Here is a 20,018-nt window from a genome sequence, read left to right on the forward strand (position 1 = left end):
AAAAATAATAAGTTGTATAAGAAACAAAACATGATTATTATTTGTGTTTCTGTTAGAGGCGTGCGGCGTCTCCATGAGTGTATCGGCTGTAAAGAAAACCATTTAAAATCAGCTCAAAAAGAGAGAAATGTCTCTCAAACAAGGGTCTGACATGATAGTTCTGCTCTCTTCTGGTTAAAGCCTCAGTACGTCACTTTTAAGCCCGACAGTGAGACGACCTTCATCTTCACAAACCTGAAATGCCATAAAACAGCTCTATTTTCACCACGAACGTTCAGAAGTGGGATTTTAACTTTGTATTTCCACAGAACCCTGCAGGTGAAAGTGGACCTCAACCGAGACTTCATTTACAGCCGCAGTTTAGCACATTCCTGATGCTTTGTCCAGATAAAGTCAAGATATTCACTTTTGTGTATTGTAAATAACCGACTTGGAAGTACGATTGCTCCACAAAGTTATTGAGTAAATCCACAAACAATCAGCTGCGACTAGTGTCTTTGTTTACAGTTTCTATCGGTCCCATTTTAACTTCAAACACAGCATTACATCAATAAAAACATGTAATGATCTATCTTTTTCCCCCTGAAACTGAAAAAAACATGTATTGTAATGCTTTGAGGTGGTCTCTCTGGTCTTTACATAGTGTGAATGCGAGCGGGGGAGGGGCCTCATTGTTTAAGCACAGTTGAGTGACAGTGGGTCGTTTGGAAATGACTCTCCAGCTTCTTCTCGACACTTGAGCAAAGATCATTTGTGTTTACAGCAGACGATTGTTGACAAGTTAAAAAATAAAATGAATCAAACAACTTAAGCTGTCGTATTTTTTCATATTTTGAGTGTGAACGCGATCATTTGTCAGGTTTTCTTCTATTTGTGGATAATAATCCAAAGTAAATATCATATAAAAGGTGCAATGTGTCATTTTTCTGTTACCTGTCTGACTCCATGGCGATGTTATTGCTCTGCCTGGAATGTCGCTTAATCTATGTAGCATTTACTTCTTGTTGTAGTATTCTATTTTCTTGTCGTAGTATTCTATTTTCTTGTCGTAGTATTTTATTTTCTTGTTGTAGTATTTTATTTTCTTGTTGTAGTATTTTATTTTCTTGCAGTATTTTATTTTCTTGTCTTAGTATTTTATTTTCTTGTTGTTGTATTTTATTTTCTTGTTGTTGTATTTTATTTTCTTGTTGTAGTATTTTATTATCTTGTTGTAGTATTTTATTATCTTGTTGTTGTAATTTATTTTCTTGTAGTATTTTATTTTCTTGTAGTATTTTATTTTCTTGTTTTAGTATTTTCTTTTCTTGTTTTAGTATTTTATTTTCTTGTTGTAGTATTTTATTATCTTGTTGTTGTAATTTATTTTCTTGTAGTATTTTATTTTCTTGTAGTATTTTATTTTCTTGTTGTTGTATTTTATTTTCTTGTTGTTGTATTTTATTTTCTTGTAGTATTTTATTTTCTTGTAGTATTTTATTTTCTTGTTGTTGTATTTTATTTTCTTGTAGTATTTTATTTTCTTGTAGTATTTTATTTTCTTGTTGTAGTATTTTATTTTCTTGTAGTATTTTATTTTCTTGTTGTAGTATTTTAAATTTCTTGTAGTGTTTTATTTTCTTGTAGTAGCATTTTATTTTGAAGTAGTATTTTATTTTCTTGTAGTATTTTATTTTCTTGTAGTATTTTATTTTCTTGTCGTAGCATTTTATTTGGAAGTAGTATTTTATTTTCTTGTTGCAGATTTAATTTTCTTGTAGTATTTTATTTTATAGTCGTAGCATTTTATTTAATTTTTTAATGTTCTATGTAATGCTCTGTAGCAAATTAAAAGTGCAATATAAAGTAAATGAATTATTACATAATTATTATTATCATTTTTCATCTGCTGCACATGCTTTGTTTTATCGTTTCCCTTTTCTGTGTCGTGTTTTTATTTCTATTTTCAATTTTTAACAGAAAAACAAGAAAGAACGGTGGAAAAACACAACTAATGCAACTTCTGATCACTCAATAATGATCGCTGAATTAAAAACTAGAAGAAAAAAATAATAAGCTACAAAAAAATCATGATTTTTAACACTATCATCAATCATCATTGAGAGTATTTAGCCTATTTTACAAGAAAAAAAACTATAATAATGCTGATTCTTATTGGCTTAAGTAGTAATTTGGGGGATGAAACCTCTTCTGAAGTTTCTCATTTCATGTCCACTTTTTACAGCACATTATAATCAAATTTAAAACCATAATAACTTGTTTTTAGCCCATTTCATTCATATAAAAACTGTTCAAATGGCTGAAGTTACAGTCGTCTCATTTTCTTACACATTAACATATTTTTTGATCACATTTCCAGCAACGACAGAACCACCACCTCAACTTCTGCTCCACAAAGTCTATTTACTATATTTAAACGTTATATAGCGGAACAAGTTGTAGCTTTGGTATGACTAATTGAGGTTAGACTGAAACCTTCCCAGTGTTTCCTGCCTCGCTTCACAGAAAAACACACTTAAATTCATATTATTGCAACGATAAACCACCATTATCGTGTATATTTTTAAAAACATGCTAATCATCATTGTTTAGCTGAAAGTATTTTATCTGCAAATGTTAAATGTTGAAGTTATGTATTTATTTATTTTGTTAAAGTCATTTATCACATCTTTTCATGTCGTGTAAAGCACATTTAATGACTTTTTTGTCTGTATTTCTTCCCTGAATTGTCTTTTTTTACGCAGCGTTGCCTAATTAAAATATTTACACTCAAACGTCGTGTCATGCTGTTGTAAAAATTCATTATCTCTCATTTCAAAGTCTGTCTTTTTTCATTTTATATAAATTGAATTAGCATTATCACGCAAACAACTTCACAACGTCAAATACTTACAAAAAATACACTTACTATACTCATGAATACACATTTACTTGTCTTAATACACACTCAAATGTACTTTTCCGTAGTTAGATCATCATTATAAGTTGATATATTTCATAAAAACAAAAGAATTGGCTGATGAAGCTTATCTTATCTTCTTGCATAAAACAAACACATTATCTTATTCACATTTCCAAGCATCAACTCAACAGTTGTAGGTTTTATATATATGTTTTTTAAAATACATGCCGATTACTTTACGGATAACGTAAGTTTAAGCCTCGCCAAATGTACTTTATTTAGACATTTCCTGTTTTCACACGTACTTTCACACCGTATAATAGTTCATCTTTACGAGTAGTAGTGCTATTTCATTATATAAAAGAAGTATTTTGTACTTTACACACATTTATCTTTCTATTCGTATTTCCCAAGCAGCAGCGTCACAACAAACACAACTTTCAATCCCTAAACACCGTTCTACATACGCAAATGTGTAGTAACGTGTTTGAAGAGTATTTGAACTTGTATTTCTCCTTGAAGTGTCGTCTCAAATCATTTTACACACACTTTTCCTTTGTAAAGCAGATTATTCATGCTTTTATTTGTATCGTTCTTTTCCTGTTGTGTAAAAAGCGTGCGCCTCAATAACCAGCCACTTCCTGTCTGTCTTACTTTCCCAAAAATAAATCGTTAAATAACCGTGAGTTGTAATTTATGACACAAAAAGCATATTAATGGAGTGAAGTAGCTTGATTTCTCTTCTAACATCACACGTAATTTGACTTTTTATGACAATTACTTTACTTCTGCAGCCACTTCCTGTCTGTCTTAATTCCCAAAACGGCCAAAACAAATTGTTAAATAACCGTTAGTTGTCATTTATGACACAAAAAATGCATATTAATGGAGCGGCGTAGCTTGATTTTTCTTCTTAGACCACGTAATTTGACTTTTTATGACAATTATTTTACTTCTGCAGCCACTTCCTGTCCGTCTTACTTTCCCAAAACGGCCAAAACAAACCGTTAAATAAACCGTTAGTTGTAATTTATGAGAAAAATAATATTAGGGGAGCTTGATTTATCTTCTTACATGACATAATTTGACTTTTCACAACGGGAGTGTCTACAGAGCCGCTGCGCGCGGCCGAAACTGCTAGGCTATTTCGTGCCGCGGTTCCTGAAACAGCTGGGCTATTTGACCGCGCCGAGTTAGGGTTAGGGTCAGGGTTAGGGTTAGCCATGAGGCTATATGGCCGTGTCGCGGCTCCTGAAACAGCTGGGCTATTTGACCACCATTTGTCGCCACGGCCTTTAATAACAATTACTTTACTTCTGCAGCCACTTCCTGTCTATCATACGCTCCCAAAACGGCCAAAACAAATCGTTAAATAAACGTTAGTTGTAATTCATGACAAAAAGATTATTAGTGGAGCTTGATTTATCTTCTTACATGACGTAATTCGACTTTTTAACCACAATTACTTCACTTCTGCAGCCACTTCCGCTCCTTAAACGCGTAAAATCACCACAATAAGAGCTTTTATTTTTGCAGAACAACAAGAACCAGTAGGTGTGCGTTTCAGAGACAAACCTCCTCCTCCTCATGTCACTGTGAAAAGTTGCAGTCCCCCCTGTCTCCTCGCCCCTCCCCCATGTCCACGCGCGCTGCTGCGGGAGGAGAAGAAGAGGCGCGTGCAGAGAGGGGGCTTCTTCTTCTTCTTCTTCTTCTTCTTCTTCTTCTTCTTCTTCTTCTTCTTCTTCTTCTTCTTCTTCTTCTTCTTCTTCTTCTTCTTCTTCTTCTTCTTCTTCTTCTTCTTCTTCTTCTTCTTCTTCTTCTTCTTCTTCTTCTTCTTCTTCTTCTTCTTCTTCTTCTTCTTCTTCTTCTTCTTCTTCTTCTTCTTCTTCTTCGGGTACGTGCAAGACAAACAAAGCCTATAACCAAACAACACATAACGCAAACTGTCGCGTTACTTACGCACTGAATACACCCGCGCGCGCGTGCTTACCGGCGCGTTAAGTTACCGGACGCACGCGGCATTCCGGGAACAAAACAACTTTTATCCACTGTAATAATGGCAACACCGGTGAATTGCCCGCACGTCTTCTTCGCAGTGATTCGCGATACAAATAAGTTAATTCATTAATTAAAAAAAAAAACAGGCTGATATTGTTCCGTTAAGTGGAACCGGTTAGTCGCGTTACTGTGTCGTTTTAGGCTCAGACAAAAGCATTATTGGTCATTAATTGAGATAGTGTAAGAGAAAGTCGCCCCCTCCTCCTTTCGGTGCCCTTGGCGACCACGTGACCTGTTGTCTCGTGCGCGCGCTTCAGGAGGGTCACGCGAAAGAAAACAAAACTTATTTATTTATGTATTTATTTGTAGATCGCACGGTTTCTCACGTGTTTATCACGTGTCTGTGGCGATCTGTATTTTAATAATTTGATGTAACTTTTTTTTTTTTTTTTTTTGCTGGACTGTGACGTCAGTCTTCATAGTTCGTTGTTAGTCTAACGTTAATGACTTAATTTCGCGTTCATTTTAAGTCTTCCAACACCATAGATTGATAAATGTGTTTTAGCGTTAGCGGTTCAACTAAATATCACGTTATTCCACAGCTTTTTTGTTTACTTTTTGGGTTTTTTGGCTAATGCACGTTGTTTATTTAATTCGTAAAACGCACCGTTTCCCGTGTATTTATCGTGTGACTGTGACGATCTATATTTTAATAATTTTGTGTACTACTTTTTTGTGTTTTTTCAGTAAAAATGTATCGCTTCTTCTGATCAAAAGTGGACCGTGACGTCACTCATCATCATAGTTCGTTATAGTTCGTAAAATAGTTTGTTATAGTTTGTAAAATACTTTGTTATAGTTCGTAAAATAGTTTGCTTCTCGCTTCTTTTTGGACCACTGTGGCCACCACAGTTCAAATTAGCTACTTGTTTTGGACAGCCTTAAAGGTTGAATGGACGATTTTTTTGGCCCAAATTTTAGTCTTATTTCCTCGTGGCGTGGACTGCCGATTAGTCCTGCCACGTATCAATCATAAAACGCACCTATCGCTCACCTGCAGCCGCGAGCGGCTCGTCCCTATGAGCAGCACGTTTCCGCGTGTCTAAGCGCATGGATCTATCATAATATAGTTCCCTCAGTGTACGGGACAAAATGAAGACGGAGAAAGTCAGTTCGAATTGACTCATAAAAGACGGAAATCTACGGGAGACGGGAGATGTGATGCGATCCATCGCGCTAATGAACAAACGCACATGTGTGTTGTATCAGTCCACACGGGAAAGTGCGCATGCGCATGCACACTTCCGCCTGCGTTCTCAAATCGCCGAAAAAATCGTCCATTGCGCCTTTAATGTTAGCTGGTTGGCTAGTTTATCGACAACAAAACGGTCAGATTCCCCTAATTAATTAAAAGTATAACTAAAAAAAAAAAAAAAGGTGAATTAGGTTTCATGTTGTGTACTGTAATACTAAAATATATTTAAACCTGGCTCTGTCCATTTTATCACATGTTTAGCGTATGTGCCAAATATTTGCAATTTTAGTCATTTTTACACGTAAAATTATTAAAAATTGAAACTTTTTTTTCCTTGCATTTATCAAAATAAAATACAGAAAAAATGCAAATTGATATCTGCCTTTAATTTTGTGGTTATTAAACACCACTTGACCCTGTTTTTGTTTTTTCGTTGTTTTTTTGTGTGTAATGCATCTGCCCCATTTTTTTTTTTAAACTATTTGATTTATTTGACATCAATACTTTTTTTTTGTCATTTGTCATCATTACAGTCAAAATCATTAACACATTTTTTTATTATCAATCAATCAATCAATCAATCAAGATGTATTTTTATAGTGCCTTTACAACATGCAGAAGGAGCACAGCGCTTCACTTTGGGCAATAAATAATTTTTAAAAAATCATTTAAAAAAAACAGAAATACCGGTGTATATAAAAAATAAAACTAGTAATTGGACGTCAAAACCCTTTTGGCTTTTTTTGTGTCATTATTAACACTTTATGTAAATTATTATATTAATCAGCACCATGTGACCCTGTTTTGGAGATTTACATTGTGCACACGCCCCATTTAATTAATTATTTATTTATTAATCAATCAATCAAACTTTATTTATAGAGCCCATTACAACACTCAAAGTGACCAAAGTGCTTCACAATAAAATCAAAGTAATACAAAACATAAAACTAAGTAAAAACAAACCGTACAAAACAAAGTGTCACTACATTACAGAGTGTTAAAATCCAGTCTGAATAAATAAGTTTTAAGTCTAGATTTACAAAGGCTAAAGTATTTATTGTAATTGATTTATATGATTTGGAACCACGTGTTTTTGGGAGACTATGCCGTGCACACGCCCCTTTTAACACATTTGTTATTATTTTTTAAATTCATTATATTATCCAGAACCACATGACCCTGTTTTTTAGAGCTGTACGTCGTGGCCACGCCCCGTTCAACATTTATTTCATATTATTTACTTTTGTTTTTGTAATTAATTGTATCATTTGGAACCACGTGACCATGTTTTTAGAGCAGTACGTCGTGGCCACGCCCCTTTCAACACTTTTTTATATTATTTACTTATGTTTTTGTAATTAATTGTATCATTTGGAGCCACGTGACAATGTTTTTTAGAGCAGTACGTCGTAGCCACGCCCCTTTCAACACTTTTTTATATTATTTACTTATTTTTTTGTAATTAATTGTATCATTTGGAACCACGTGACAATGTTTTTTAGAGCAGTACGTCGTAGCCACGCCCCTTTCAACACTTTTTTATATTATTTACTTATGTTTTTGTAATTAATTGTATCATTTGGAGCCACGTGACAATGTTTTTTAGAGCAGTACGTCGTAGCCACGCCCCTTTCAACACTTTTTTATATTATTTACTTATTTTTTTGTAATTAATTGTATCATTTGGAGCCACGTGACAATGTTTTTAGAGCAGTACGTCGTGGCCACGCCCCGTTCGACACTTTTTTATATAATTTACTTATTTTTTTGTAATTAATTGTATCATTTGGAGCCACGTGACAATGTTTTTTAGAGCAGTACGTCGTAGCCACGCCCCTTTCAACACTTTTTTATATTATTTACTTATTTTTTTGTAATTAATTGTATCATTTGGAACCACGTGACAATGTTTTTTAGAGCAGTACGTCGTAGCCACGCCCCTTTCAACACTTTTTTATATTATTTACTTATTTTTTTGTAATTAATTGTATCATTTGGAACCACGTGACCATGTTTTTAGAGCAGTACGTCGTGGCCACGCCCCGTTCGACACTTTTTTATATAATTTACTTCTTTTTTTGTAATTAATTGTATCATTTGGAACCACGTGACCATGTTTTTAGCGCAGTACGTCGTGGCCACGCCCCGTTCAACACTTTTACTTAATTATTTCACTTTTTTGTTGTTGTCATTGAGTGTATCACTCGGACCCACGTGACTTTGTGTCCTTGCGCACGCGCCCCCTCCGGCCGCCTGTGTGCGCGCGTGACCGTGCGTGAGCGTGCGCGCACACAGGCGCGCACGCTCACGCACAGTTCAACAGCTGCACCGCGAGGACTCTTCTTCCTCCCGCAGAATCACTCAAACCCGGAGTCGCTCTTTATCCGTAGTTTATCACCAAAAAAAAAAAGAAAGAAAAAGAAACAAACAAACAAACACACGCGGCTCCCTCACGCACCCGCCGCGCCGCGTGCTCAAAGGCTCGCGTCCTCAATGCTTTTGTCACGCGTGAACCCGCCGGAAACTGTAAAGTCGGTAGGTATTGTCCATGTTGCGGGTGAGTTTCAGCGACAAAAGATGAAGAAGTTGTGCTAACGTCCCCGCGTCAGAGCAACGCACGCGCCTCTGACCGTTTTCACGAGCTACTGTCGTCGCTCTCACGGACACGGTGCGTGGAGTCGATGATCGGTAAAAGTCGACGCGTTGATTGACTCGCGGTGTTTGTTGTGTTCGTAACTTCTTCACGACGTGTGCGAAAAAGTAGAGGTCGCGTGCGTTTAATGGTCATGACGCACGTATACGAGTGTAATAGCGTGAGCCGCGAGCGTGGTCGATTTAAAAGTGTCGGTCATCGTCCGTTCAGGGCAGTTTGATCGAGGCTTGACCGAGGAAGAGTCGATACTTTGCTCGATATATCGCGGTATTTAAAGTTTACAGTGTTTCACATAGATCGTTTGTGCACAGGTGATGCACACTTGTGTTTAATGCACGAGTGTGAGGAGAAATGCCTCGATCCTCGATTTAATCTTTAAACAGCTTCTTTTGTAGTGTGTGGTTTACTGGAAAGTGTTATAATTTGTCATTCTAGTTTGTTGTTTCGTACAGTTACTGGTTATTGAACTACACATTTTCACTTGTTGTATTTTCCTTTATCATTTCTATAGTGTGTGAGTAAAATTGTCTTGCAAAACAATTTTATCATTTTGGAGATGCTGACTGATTCTCAAACTAGTGTCCAAACGACATACTTATTTAAAGTATCGGTACTTTTGTTTTATACAAGATTTGGAGTAGAAATGCCACTTATTTCCTCTTTTTAATCTTGAAACGGCATATTTTTAGCAGTGTAGTTTACTTTTATGTTTTTCAAATGATAAAACTTGAAAAAGTATTATATTTTGTCTTCATATCAAATAACAAAAAAAAAGAGGCGATTTGTACAAAACGACTGACGAAGTTGTCACAGGAGCGTGCATTCGACAGTTTTCTAGTTTGTTGTTTCGTTCAGTTACTGGTTATTGACGCCATAAACATTTCTATAGTGTGTGGCCAACTGTATTATATAAAATGAGTAAAATTGTCTTAAAAAACAACATAATTATCATATCATATTGTCATTTTGTAGATGCTGATTGATTCTCAAACCAGTGTCCAAACGATATACTCATTTAAAGTATCAATAATTAATACAAAACATTCTGTTCCATACCATAGTGGGAGTAGAAATGCCACTTATTTCCCCTATTTAATCTTGAAACGGCTTCTTTTTTAACCGTATAGTTTCATTTTATGTTTTTAAGATGATAAAACTGAGAAAAAAGTATTATTTGTTGTTCCACTTTGTCGTTTAACCTCAGTCCTTTGTTATTTAGACGATATTCTCCATATTGTACATATTTTCTTGTTGAAAGTGGGAAAACGCTGCCTTTATTTAACCAGGAAGTCCCTTGAACTGCGACATGGCAACGGTCGACAACAGTAAAATTGATTCATTGAATTAAACACAAATTTGCAGCTCAAAAATTTCAACTAAACTTTTCAGAATCGAAAACTAGGGGCGCAAATGGATAAACGCTTGAGCAAATGTCGATTTAATTTATACAAATGTCGGAGTAGAAATACCACTTATTGCCTCTGTTTAACCTTTTATACATCCCTTTTTTTTAACCGTATAGTTTAATTTTATGTTTTTTAATTTGATAAAACTGGAGAGGTATTTATTCCAGTTTGTTTTTTTAGACAATGAATGAGAATATAACCCGATATTCTCCTTAGTGAGCCATTTTCTTCTTTTTAAAATAAGGAAAACGCTGCCTTTATTTGAACAGGAAGTCCCTCGAGATGCGCCATGGCAACGGTCAACAACATCAAAATGGATCAATTAATTAAACGCAAATTTTCAGCTCAAGAATTTCAACTAAACTTAATCGAAAACTAGCGGCGAAATAAACGATCGACGTGTCGATGTAAAAAAAAAAAAAGGAAAATAAAATAATAAGTACATAAATAAATTTGACCTCTTCTGAACCGGTTTATATTGTTTCATAAATTACATCATATAGCACACATTTTTCATAATTTTCCCATATATTTTGGTGATATGAGCACGTTTCTATAAATTTATACAAATGTTTGATTATAAATGTCACTTTTTGCCTTTTATTCAGTCTTTCCACAGTTCCTTTTCGAGCAGTGTAGTTTCTTTTTACGCTATGAATATTATTTATCATATCAGTCCATTGTTTGGTTTGTTTTAAACTCCAAATGGACCGCCGTTGTCTCTTTTATTCATAGGAAACACTGACACGCTCACAATGTTTAAATCAAAAACGTAACAAAGACTAAACAGGCTGAGAAATAGATTTTCAAAGTTAGGGGCCCCCAAGCAATTTCAGGGGCCCACAAGCGCGCGCGGCGTAATAAGAACAAGATAAATGTGTTGTTTTAAACCTGGTTATTAGCATGTAAAACAATTTAGAGTACTTTTATCTGTTATTTGATATGAAGAGCACAAATACTGAATCATATAAACCAGAGATCATGATCTTTAAAACTGTTTAATTCAATATAATAATGTTTCTTAAATACAAAATAAATACTGTTTACGGCGTTTGACACAAGGAGATCTTGTGGAATATATGAGATCACGTCCAACAAAATAAACTACTAACATATATACATTGCCCCGAAAATTAGACCGGGCATTTCCGAGGACACGTGAATGCAACACGAACGCAGCGGCCAATCAGAAGCCCGCTTTCCATCGATATTGCATCACGGAGACCGCTCGGCCAATGAGAAGCGTGTCTGTCAAAACGAAACTCAAGCAATGAAAATCCCCCGAATATGGCCAAATTACTAGTTAAATCTTTCACGTTTCACGTCTATTTCACGTTTTTTGAAACAAAATGCAGATTTTTTTTGTTTTCAGTCTGCGAGTTTCATACGGGGTCGGTCGGGTTACAGCAAACAGACATATTATTTTACTCAGCCTTACCAGTGTCACCAGTGTTTCGTTGTTATTGAAATAGAGTTAAATATGATTGTTTAACCTTTCATAAATTGCCTTTAGACTTATATTGCTCTGTAAATGTCCCGCCCTCCTTGACCTCGTGTCCCCCTCTTGTTCCCAGGCGCCTTGACCCCCGCACCATGCCGACTCACCCTTTGCCCCCGTTCGCCGAGAGCCCCGACGGCCTCGAGCGGGAGACGCTGATCGGCGACAGCGCCAACGTGCCCGGGCGCGGCTTGAGCACTCCGCCGCACGGCACCCGCCTGGCGAGGGCCCCGACGCCCGACCAGCTTGTCCCCTGCATGTTCTGCGACCAGACCTTCAGCCGCCAGGACGAGCTCGGGCCGCACGTCCTGGCGTGCCACCCCACCACGTTCCCCGAGCCGGCCGTGCTGCGCGTCGAGGCCGAGTTCCGCATCCCCGGCGAGCGGAATCGACCGAAACCGACCGCACCCGTCGACGAGGAGGAGGAGGGTCACAGTTGCATCGTTTGCGGGCAGGCGTGGCAGAACGGGGCGGAGCTGGAGAACCACATGCGGAAGCACAAAGACTATTTCTACTACTGCTGCAGCGTGTGCGGCCGCCGCTTCAGAGAGCCCTGGTTCCTGAAGACGCACATGAAAATACACACCAGGCCGGGCGGCAAGGGCAAGGCCACGCCCGACCCCGACGGCCCCGCCACCATCAACGGCGTCGCCCGGGAGCCCCCTGATGCGGTCACCACGGCGTACAAAATGTGCATGGTCTGCGGGTTCTTCTTCCCCGACCGCGACAGCCTGGCCAACCACTGCAGGGTCCACAACCGGGAGGCGGAGTCTCACGGCGGCGACGGGGAGGGCTGGGACGCGCCGGGCGAAGGCGTTCGAAAAGAGACGTTTGTGCAGAGTTTGAGGCTGCGACCAGCGCCGGGTAACGCCGCGCCGCGACCGGTCAGGACCTCCAAGTGGATCGCCCAGTTGGACCCGTTCAACACGTACCAGGCGTGGCAGCTGGCGACCAAGGGCAAGATCGCCGTGGGCCCCAACCACGCCAAAGACCCGGGGCAGGAGGCCAGCACCGACAACGAGGAGTGCGCGTCCGACAAGGAGGAGGCGGCCGGCGAAAGGCAAGCGGCGGGCAAAGAGGCGCGGCCGGCCCCTCCCGCCACCACGGTCCCGCCCCCGCCGCAGCGCCGCTCGCTCATTCAGAAGGACAAGAGCAAAGAGAGGCCGACCACGTGCGACGAGTGCCAGAAGACGTTCAGGTGAGAGGTCAAACGGGCTCGCGTCGCAGGTCGAATACTCGTGGTACTGCTAGCGAGGAGAGTATGTAACGTGTACTTGTAGTAGAGTACATTCTAGTCATTGTATTTGTATCTCAGTTTGAACAGAGACAAAGCCAATTCCAATTCAAAACTACTTAATGAAGCTTTAAGCTGTTTAATTGATCCAGTTTTGTTCAAAAGACGGTGTTAAAATGTGACAAAAATGATCAAGAGAAGTATTTATCTTTTTGTTCTGCAGTAGTATTTGTATTTGAGTATATTTTAGCTCTGTAACGGCACAAAAGTAATTGATTGAAATGTAAACTTTGATCTTGATTTGAGTAGTTTTTACTCGTTTAGATTTATTAACGAGGTCTAACATGTTCTTGCTTCTACCGGAATATTACGTTTATTATAGTTAAAACCCCGCGTTCTCACTTTACACGGGATGAGCTCTCACTCCGCAGATCTGACCTGTAACGTGTGGGATGTTGTCGTCACCCGTTTAGTGGAATATTCCAGAGAAAGCTTTATCTGGCTTTATATTTGAAACATTTGATTTGAAACTGGAAAATGTATTTAAACTTACAGATCTTTCTTGAAATAAGGTTTATGAAGTAGATTTTGTTTCATGTTGAACTTTAGCAGGGCAAACGGTAAATATAAAACATGTCAAATCTCTTTACTTAACTATATACTATTTTGTATATTTAAGGTTTGTTTTTTTGCTTCGTTAGATTAAAAGTACTTTAAAGTGCCCATGACAGGGTTGTACTACTGTCTAATTTTGACTTTATTTGGTGTATTTATACCTGTTGCACATATGAATGATAGTTTTACACCAATCGAGCCGGAATATGTGGAGAAAACGTTGAAACATCTGTAGAAAATGACAGGAAGTGACATCACACCAGGGACACTCCTTCCAGTCAAAGTTTATGCAGAATTTACACAAAAGAAACAACTTTTTTGACTCTCTAAACATTAATTCAACAAAATAAAGTCGCTCTCATATATTTTCATTTGTCAAATATAAAAATGGTGACATCAGATGAGTTTTGGCCCAGTGTTTGCTGGGTAATTTACTAGTGTGATGTCATCAGTTACAAACAGGAAGTGAAATTATAAACCTAATTTTTTATTTTATTTTTTAGCAAAATTCAATATTAATTTATCTTGACTGCATTTTAGTTCAATGACTGTTCGACCTGTAGGGGGTGCTTTAATTATGTATTTGGGAGTTTTTCTTCCGTCTGTGTCTGTGTGGCCTTTGCATGTTCTTCCTGTGAAAGAGTCTCGGTGGAACTATGGAAGTCAGGAGTTGTTTGACCTCATGACTCTTGACTCCCCCTGCAGGACGTACCACCAGCTCGTGCTCCACTCCAGGATCCACAAACGCGAGAGTCCCACCGCGGCGCTGGAGAAGCCGGAGGACGAGGACGGCCTGGAGGAGGCGCCGCTCCCCGAGATGCTGGCCTCAGGTGAGACTGCGGCGTCCAGGGCAGCTGTGGCGACGTGTGGACGTTTAGATGTTTTGTGCAAAATCTGAAAATCGAGCGCATCGTTTGGAGTAAAAGAAAAACAGAAAATGCTGCCAAACATTAAAAAAGTGAAATGAGATGATGCTTTACGGACATTTCACATTTGTCTGATAATCAAACCTCAACTAATAAGTTTATAGATCCGGTTTTACACATTTCTGTTTGACAAAATTGATAAATGATGCTAATGTCGCCCTTCCCTACTTTAGTGCAGGGGGTCCTGGACTTTTGATCCCAGGACCCCCAAAATAACTGCAGTCGACCCCCACTTAAGGAACCACATCTGTAGCGTAATTAGGACATTTAAAATAAATAAAAACATCCTCAGAACTTTAGTCTTGCGATTTTCACAGCTTTACTCATATTTTAAAGCGCCCCCTACTGGTCGGACGACTCGTTGAACTAAAATGCAGTTCTTTTTTTTTTAAATATCACAGAACAGCATATTTTTTAAGTTTGTAGTTTAAGTGATCTGTTCTTCTGTATCTACCTCTGTATCTACCTGCGTTGCACCAATGAAATTTCCCCATGTGGGACAATAAAGGAATATCTTATCTAACTTCCTGTTTGTCATTAATGACATACTAGGAAATTACCCAGCAAACACTGGGCCAAAACTCATCTAATGTCACACTTTTTTTAATTTGACAAATAAAAATATATGAGAGCGACTTTATTTTGTTCAATTAATGTATAGAGAAAAGACAAAAAAGTTGTTTCTTTTGTGTAAATTCAGCGTCTGGACTTGTGTGTTTCAGGCGAGGGCGAGGGTTTCGAGCGGGCGAAAGGCCGATCGAAGGAGTGCAGTTACTGTGGCAAATCCTTCAGGTCCAGCTACTACCTCACGGTCCACCTCAGGACGCACACAGGTACGCTCTCCGCCCGTCCTACACAACCACCCCGACCCCGACCGCACGTTAAAGGGTTTTAGCCCTGCCATTCCACGGGTTTCTGGAAGCTTGTGTTCACGGAGTCGGGTCGCGGCTCCAAAAACCTCAAATCCCAAGTTTCCGACACATTTTTTTAGAAGGATAATGTCTAAATACCGGAAAAGAAAATTATGAATTACAATCCTCGTAGCCCAGGATGGATTTGTCAGATGTGTAAAAATGTCTTGACTAATCTTGAACGTGCGTGTGCGTCTCCAGGTGAAAAGCCGTTTAAGTGCGCGTACTGTGACTACGCCGCCGCTCAGAAAACCTCCCTGAAGTACCACTTGGACCGGCGCCACAAAGACAAGCCGTACGTGGAGCTGCCCGTGCGCCCGGCCTCCGCTTCCTCCTCGTCCTCCTCGCTGCCCTCGCCCTCCGACCTCAAGCTGGAGCCAGACTGCGAGAGCTCCTCCTCCCCGACCAAGCTGTGGCTACACGAGAGCAAAGCGCATCACGGCCCGGCTCCGTTCGGCGGCGGTTTGTCGGCGGACGCCAAGCCTGCAAAACCGCTCCTCCATGGCGACGGCGAGTTCGCCAAACTGGTGTCGATGTGCGCCGACGCGCTTCCCGCGCCCGTCAACCTGAAGACGGAGGCGCGGGAGATGAAGGACGAGGTTTACGAGGACGCGCCGCTGAACTTGTCCCTGAAGGTCTCGCTGTCGATATCGAGCGAGCCCCGGAGAGCGTCGGTCGCCATCGCTTGCCCGCAGTGCGCCTTCAGAACCATCTACCCCGAGGTGCTGATCATCCACCGCAAACTAACGCACAAAGAGCGGTCGGACAACGCCAGGAGGCACGTGGCATCGAGGCAGAAGCGGCACACGGGATGCCCTCCGGCGCTGGACGGCAAAGACGTGCCACCTCTGCCCATGATCGTCCGGAGCCACCCGCGAAGAACCAAATCGCCGACTCCCTCGCCGCCGCCAAAAGCGCAAGAGAAGGAGAGCCCGAGCAAGATGACGCCGGCGCCCAAGCTGTCCCCCCCGCCAGACCGCGAGAGCCAGAAAGTGCGGCCGAGCGCGGAGCCTCAAGACGGGAGGTTTACGGAGGTGATGAGGAAAGCGAGCGCGGGCGGAGCCAAGTACCTACTGGAAATACCCACGGATCGAATCGGGATCGGCGAGAGGAGCTACGCGGTCCGGAGCGGCGTGGTCTGGCCCGCCGAGTCCTCGCGCATGTGCCTCTCGAGCCGCTTCGGGAACCTCGCCCACATGGACTTGGGCGAGCCGTCCGGCAAACGGCTGAAGTACAACGGTGCGCAGACGAGGGACCCGGACGCCGCGGAGAAAGCAGGCTTCCGGGGTCTGTCGGCGGCGGAGATGTCGCTGGTGTCGGGGCGGTCGGGTCTGCCGGGCCCGCCCCCGTCGGACGCGCTGGGGGCCGTGAAGAGCTCGTCCGTGGCACTAGGGGGCGCCCTGGACTCGGAGTGGAGCACTATGGACCTGCTGCGCTCGTGCACGCTCAACGATCTGGCGTCGCTGTACCACACGTCGCCCGGCAACCCCCCGAGAGCAGGTGCGTTCAGGGAAACTGCGCTTTTTCATCACTTTAGGGAATTTTAATGTCAAATGCAGTGCGACAGTTACTTAAAGTTTGTGACAGTAAATAATGTAATAATACAATCACTGACGCCATAAATAACACTTGTAATTTTGGAACCGACGCAAATTAATCGAAACTAATCAATTATGTAGATAATTGTCAGGCTGAGCAAAAAACATGTCTGTTTGACGTAACCCGACCGCCTCGGTAAAAAACTAGCCAACTGAAAAAAAATATCAGCGGTTTGTCAAAACGATGCCAAAAAATGTTTTTGTCGAGACGTTCTCCGTCATTGACTGTTGAAGCCTGACCCCTGGCGGTCACTGCGGGTCACTGCCAGAATCAAAAAATGGCGACAATTTGGATATTTATTTACTTTTGCCTTCAAAGTAAAACAAAAAAAAGAGAATTTACTGACCGACCCACTTGAAAAATGTTGGGTCGGGTTACAGCAAACCTTCCATTTTCTTTGGGGCAGCCTCACCTTATTTTGGACTTTACGCAGACTCCAACGTACTTGAAATACACAGGAAACATGTACAGTTCGTATTTTTGATCAGTAGTCGTAGTGCAGTTCAAAAATAACTAACTTTAAAAGATTTAAAAGGGGCAGTTGATGCACACCGCAAAATTTTAGCGACGTGAATAAATTCGGTGGAATCATGATTATTTGGGTCGATATATCGTCACAATAATGAAAAGTCCCAAAAATTATTATTGTGACATTTTTAGAAGATTATTATTTTTAAAGAGTGACTATTTTCAAACTAAATTGTCTTTTTTTTCATTCAATTGAAATAAATGTGACGATTTTAGAATGAAGAAAAAATGAAGTCCTTTCTGCTCAGACTTTCCTCATAAAAGTAAAGATAAATATAAAGTCTAAGAAGCGTTGATGTGTCAAGAAAACAAGGAGGAAAGAACAGTTTGGATTTCATCATTGTTGTTTGAGTCGTGACGGTAACGATCGCAAATAATCGTTAAATCGCGGCTCAATAATCGTCAGTGACATTTGAAGTCGTGACATTTCTCGTCCACAAAAGAGAACTTAAATGTCTGTAAATCCATGAGGTTTTATTGAGTCTAAAACCGCCGTCGTTTAGACTTCTACAAACGTGTCATTCAAACGTTCATCCTGAATGTGTTTGAACTGAGAACTTCTTCCTCTGCGTCATTTCTGAACAACTCCACAAACTCCGGAGCCTCAAATGTGGCCCTCAGTGAAATAGTTTGGACCCCCCTGGTTTAAAGCGATCTTCTTGTGTCCTCTGTGTTCTCGCCCGTTAGTGACACGCCTCTTCTCACCCACAGGGGGAAGGACGGTGCTGTACCAACACTTGCCCACGTTGCCAAACCCGTTCCCGAGCAACGCGCTCCCGAGCCATCGCTACAGCGCCGCGGACAAAAGCGCCTGAGACTCTGAACGCCGTCGCACCGGAGTTCACCCTCGCGTTTCCACGGATACGGAGCGTCGTTTCCCCTTCTCGACGCGCTGCTGCTGCTACTTTATTTCGTCGCCGGAGAATCGGTTTGAACGTCGATCTGTCCAAACGGCAGTGGTTTTTTGTTTTTGACTCGAGCGCGTTTATCCGGACAAAATCATCTCTTTAATGATTTTGTTTGTTTGTGCACTAAAAAACGCTGCGTTTTTTTTGTTTTGTTCGGAAAGTCAAAAAATGTCTACGAGGTGAAATTACTTGAATACAAATATTTCTTGGATTTGAGTCGTGTCGAGTTACAGAGCCTTTATTTTTGCAATATTCCATTTACATTTGACTCATTTCTAGTTAAAGTTTTTCATTTGTTTTCGTATGTTTTGACATTAATTGACCCGTTAAATCTATTTTATCATTCGACCAACCATTAATTAACATGAAATAAGAGAAACAAAACTATTGATGCAATTAAATGAGTCAAGTCGTTTGAAATCCGATTTATTTTTTCTTGTCATTAACACATTTTCTTCCAATTTTCTTCGATTTATTTGATTTTTTTTCCCATAAAGTATTAATTTCTAAAGCTAATTTGTCTATAAATTCCACCTAAAATACTAAAATAAGGCTAAAAGTCCTTCTACATATAAAAAAAGAAAAAAAGAAAATCTCAAAACTACTCAAATTGTGATAAATATTCGACTTTAACGTTGTCTTTAGCCGTGCACTTTCACATCCCGCGTGCTGCTTTACGGTTCTCTTTGCTGAATGCCGCTCTGTCCTCGCCGCACTCGGTTCTGCAGGGTCAGAACGCGGGCTGTTCTTCGATCTACCTCAAGGCGGCGCTCAAGAGCCGTTTGTCCCGACGTTTTATTCCAAACACGTTGAGGGTTGAGAATCTAAAGGGGGAGGAAACGGGGATGGAGGAAAACCATGTGAATTGTGTTAAAAAAAAGAATATATTAAATGTAAATGAGTCACTTAAAATACATAGAAACGTTCAAACAGAATTATTTGTAGAAGAAAAAAATGACCTTTTTTCTTCACATTGTGTTCTTTTCAAGCCAAGTCTTGTTGTTTATCAGTTTGTAACTATAATAATATGATTTTAAATATTTCAAGTGTATTTTTTGACACAAAAATTCCAGTTATATTTAGCGTAAAATGCACATTTCCTAATTTACTAGTCGAACTCAACACAAAAAGTCAAAAAGAAAGCTTAAAAAATGTAATCATCTTTGTTATTCTCCTTTAGTAATTAAAGTAACATGATTTAAATATTTTAAATGTACTTTTTGACACAGTAATTCCATTTATATGAGACTAAAATGCACATTTCCTGATTTACAAGTCGGGCTCAACACAAAAGGTAAAAAATAAAGCTTAAAAACCTAAATTAAATCATCTTTACTTGTTATTTGTTGAAAGCAGATTTTCCTTCTTCACTTTGAAACTTTCCGGGCGTTATCGGGACACATTAAGTTTCTTCGTTATCGGGACACATTAAGTTTCTTCGTTATCGGGACACATTAAGTTTCTTCGTTATCGGGACACATTAAGTTTCTTCGTTATCGGGACACATTAAGTTTCTTCGTTATCGGGACACATTAAGTTTCTTCGTTATCGGGACACATTAAGTTTGTTATTGTCTGACTTT

The 20,018-nt window shown here is 40.0% G+C and overlaps 1 protein-coding gene and 1 long non-coding RNA gene across 2 annotated transcripts in view; one reads left to right on the forward strand and one right to left on the reverse strand.

Moving 5' to 3' along the window:
- Positions 1 to 20,018, reverse strand: part of LOC140362691 (uncharacterized) — a 573,302-nt gene that overhangs the window by 231,409 nt on the left and 321,875 nt on the right. The gene's annotated exons all lie outside the window — the stretch shown is intronic.
- znf217 (zinc finger protein 217) lies at positions 11,811 to 18,609 on the forward strand. Its single transcript, XM_072448842.1, has 5 exons — positions 11,811 to 12,913; positions 14,270 to 14,402; positions 15,224 to 15,323; positions 15,603 to 16,901; positions 18,240 to 18,609. The coding sequence occupies exons 1-5, from the start codon at positions 11,811 to 11,813 to the stop codon at positions 18,341 to 18,343; spliced, it is 2,739 nt and encodes a 912-aa protein (XP_072304943.1). The 3' UTR covers positions 18,344 to 18,609.

This window comes from Eucyclogobius newberryi, unplaced genomic scaffold, assembly GCF_026437365.1.
Source record: "Eucyclogobius newberryi isolate DKJ021-1_F unplaced genomic scaffold, fEucNew1.0.hap1 SCAF_17, whole genome shotgun sequence".
NCBI lineage: Eukaryota > Metazoa > Chordata > Actinopteri > Gobiiformes > Gobiidae > Eucyclogobius > Eucyclogobius newberryi.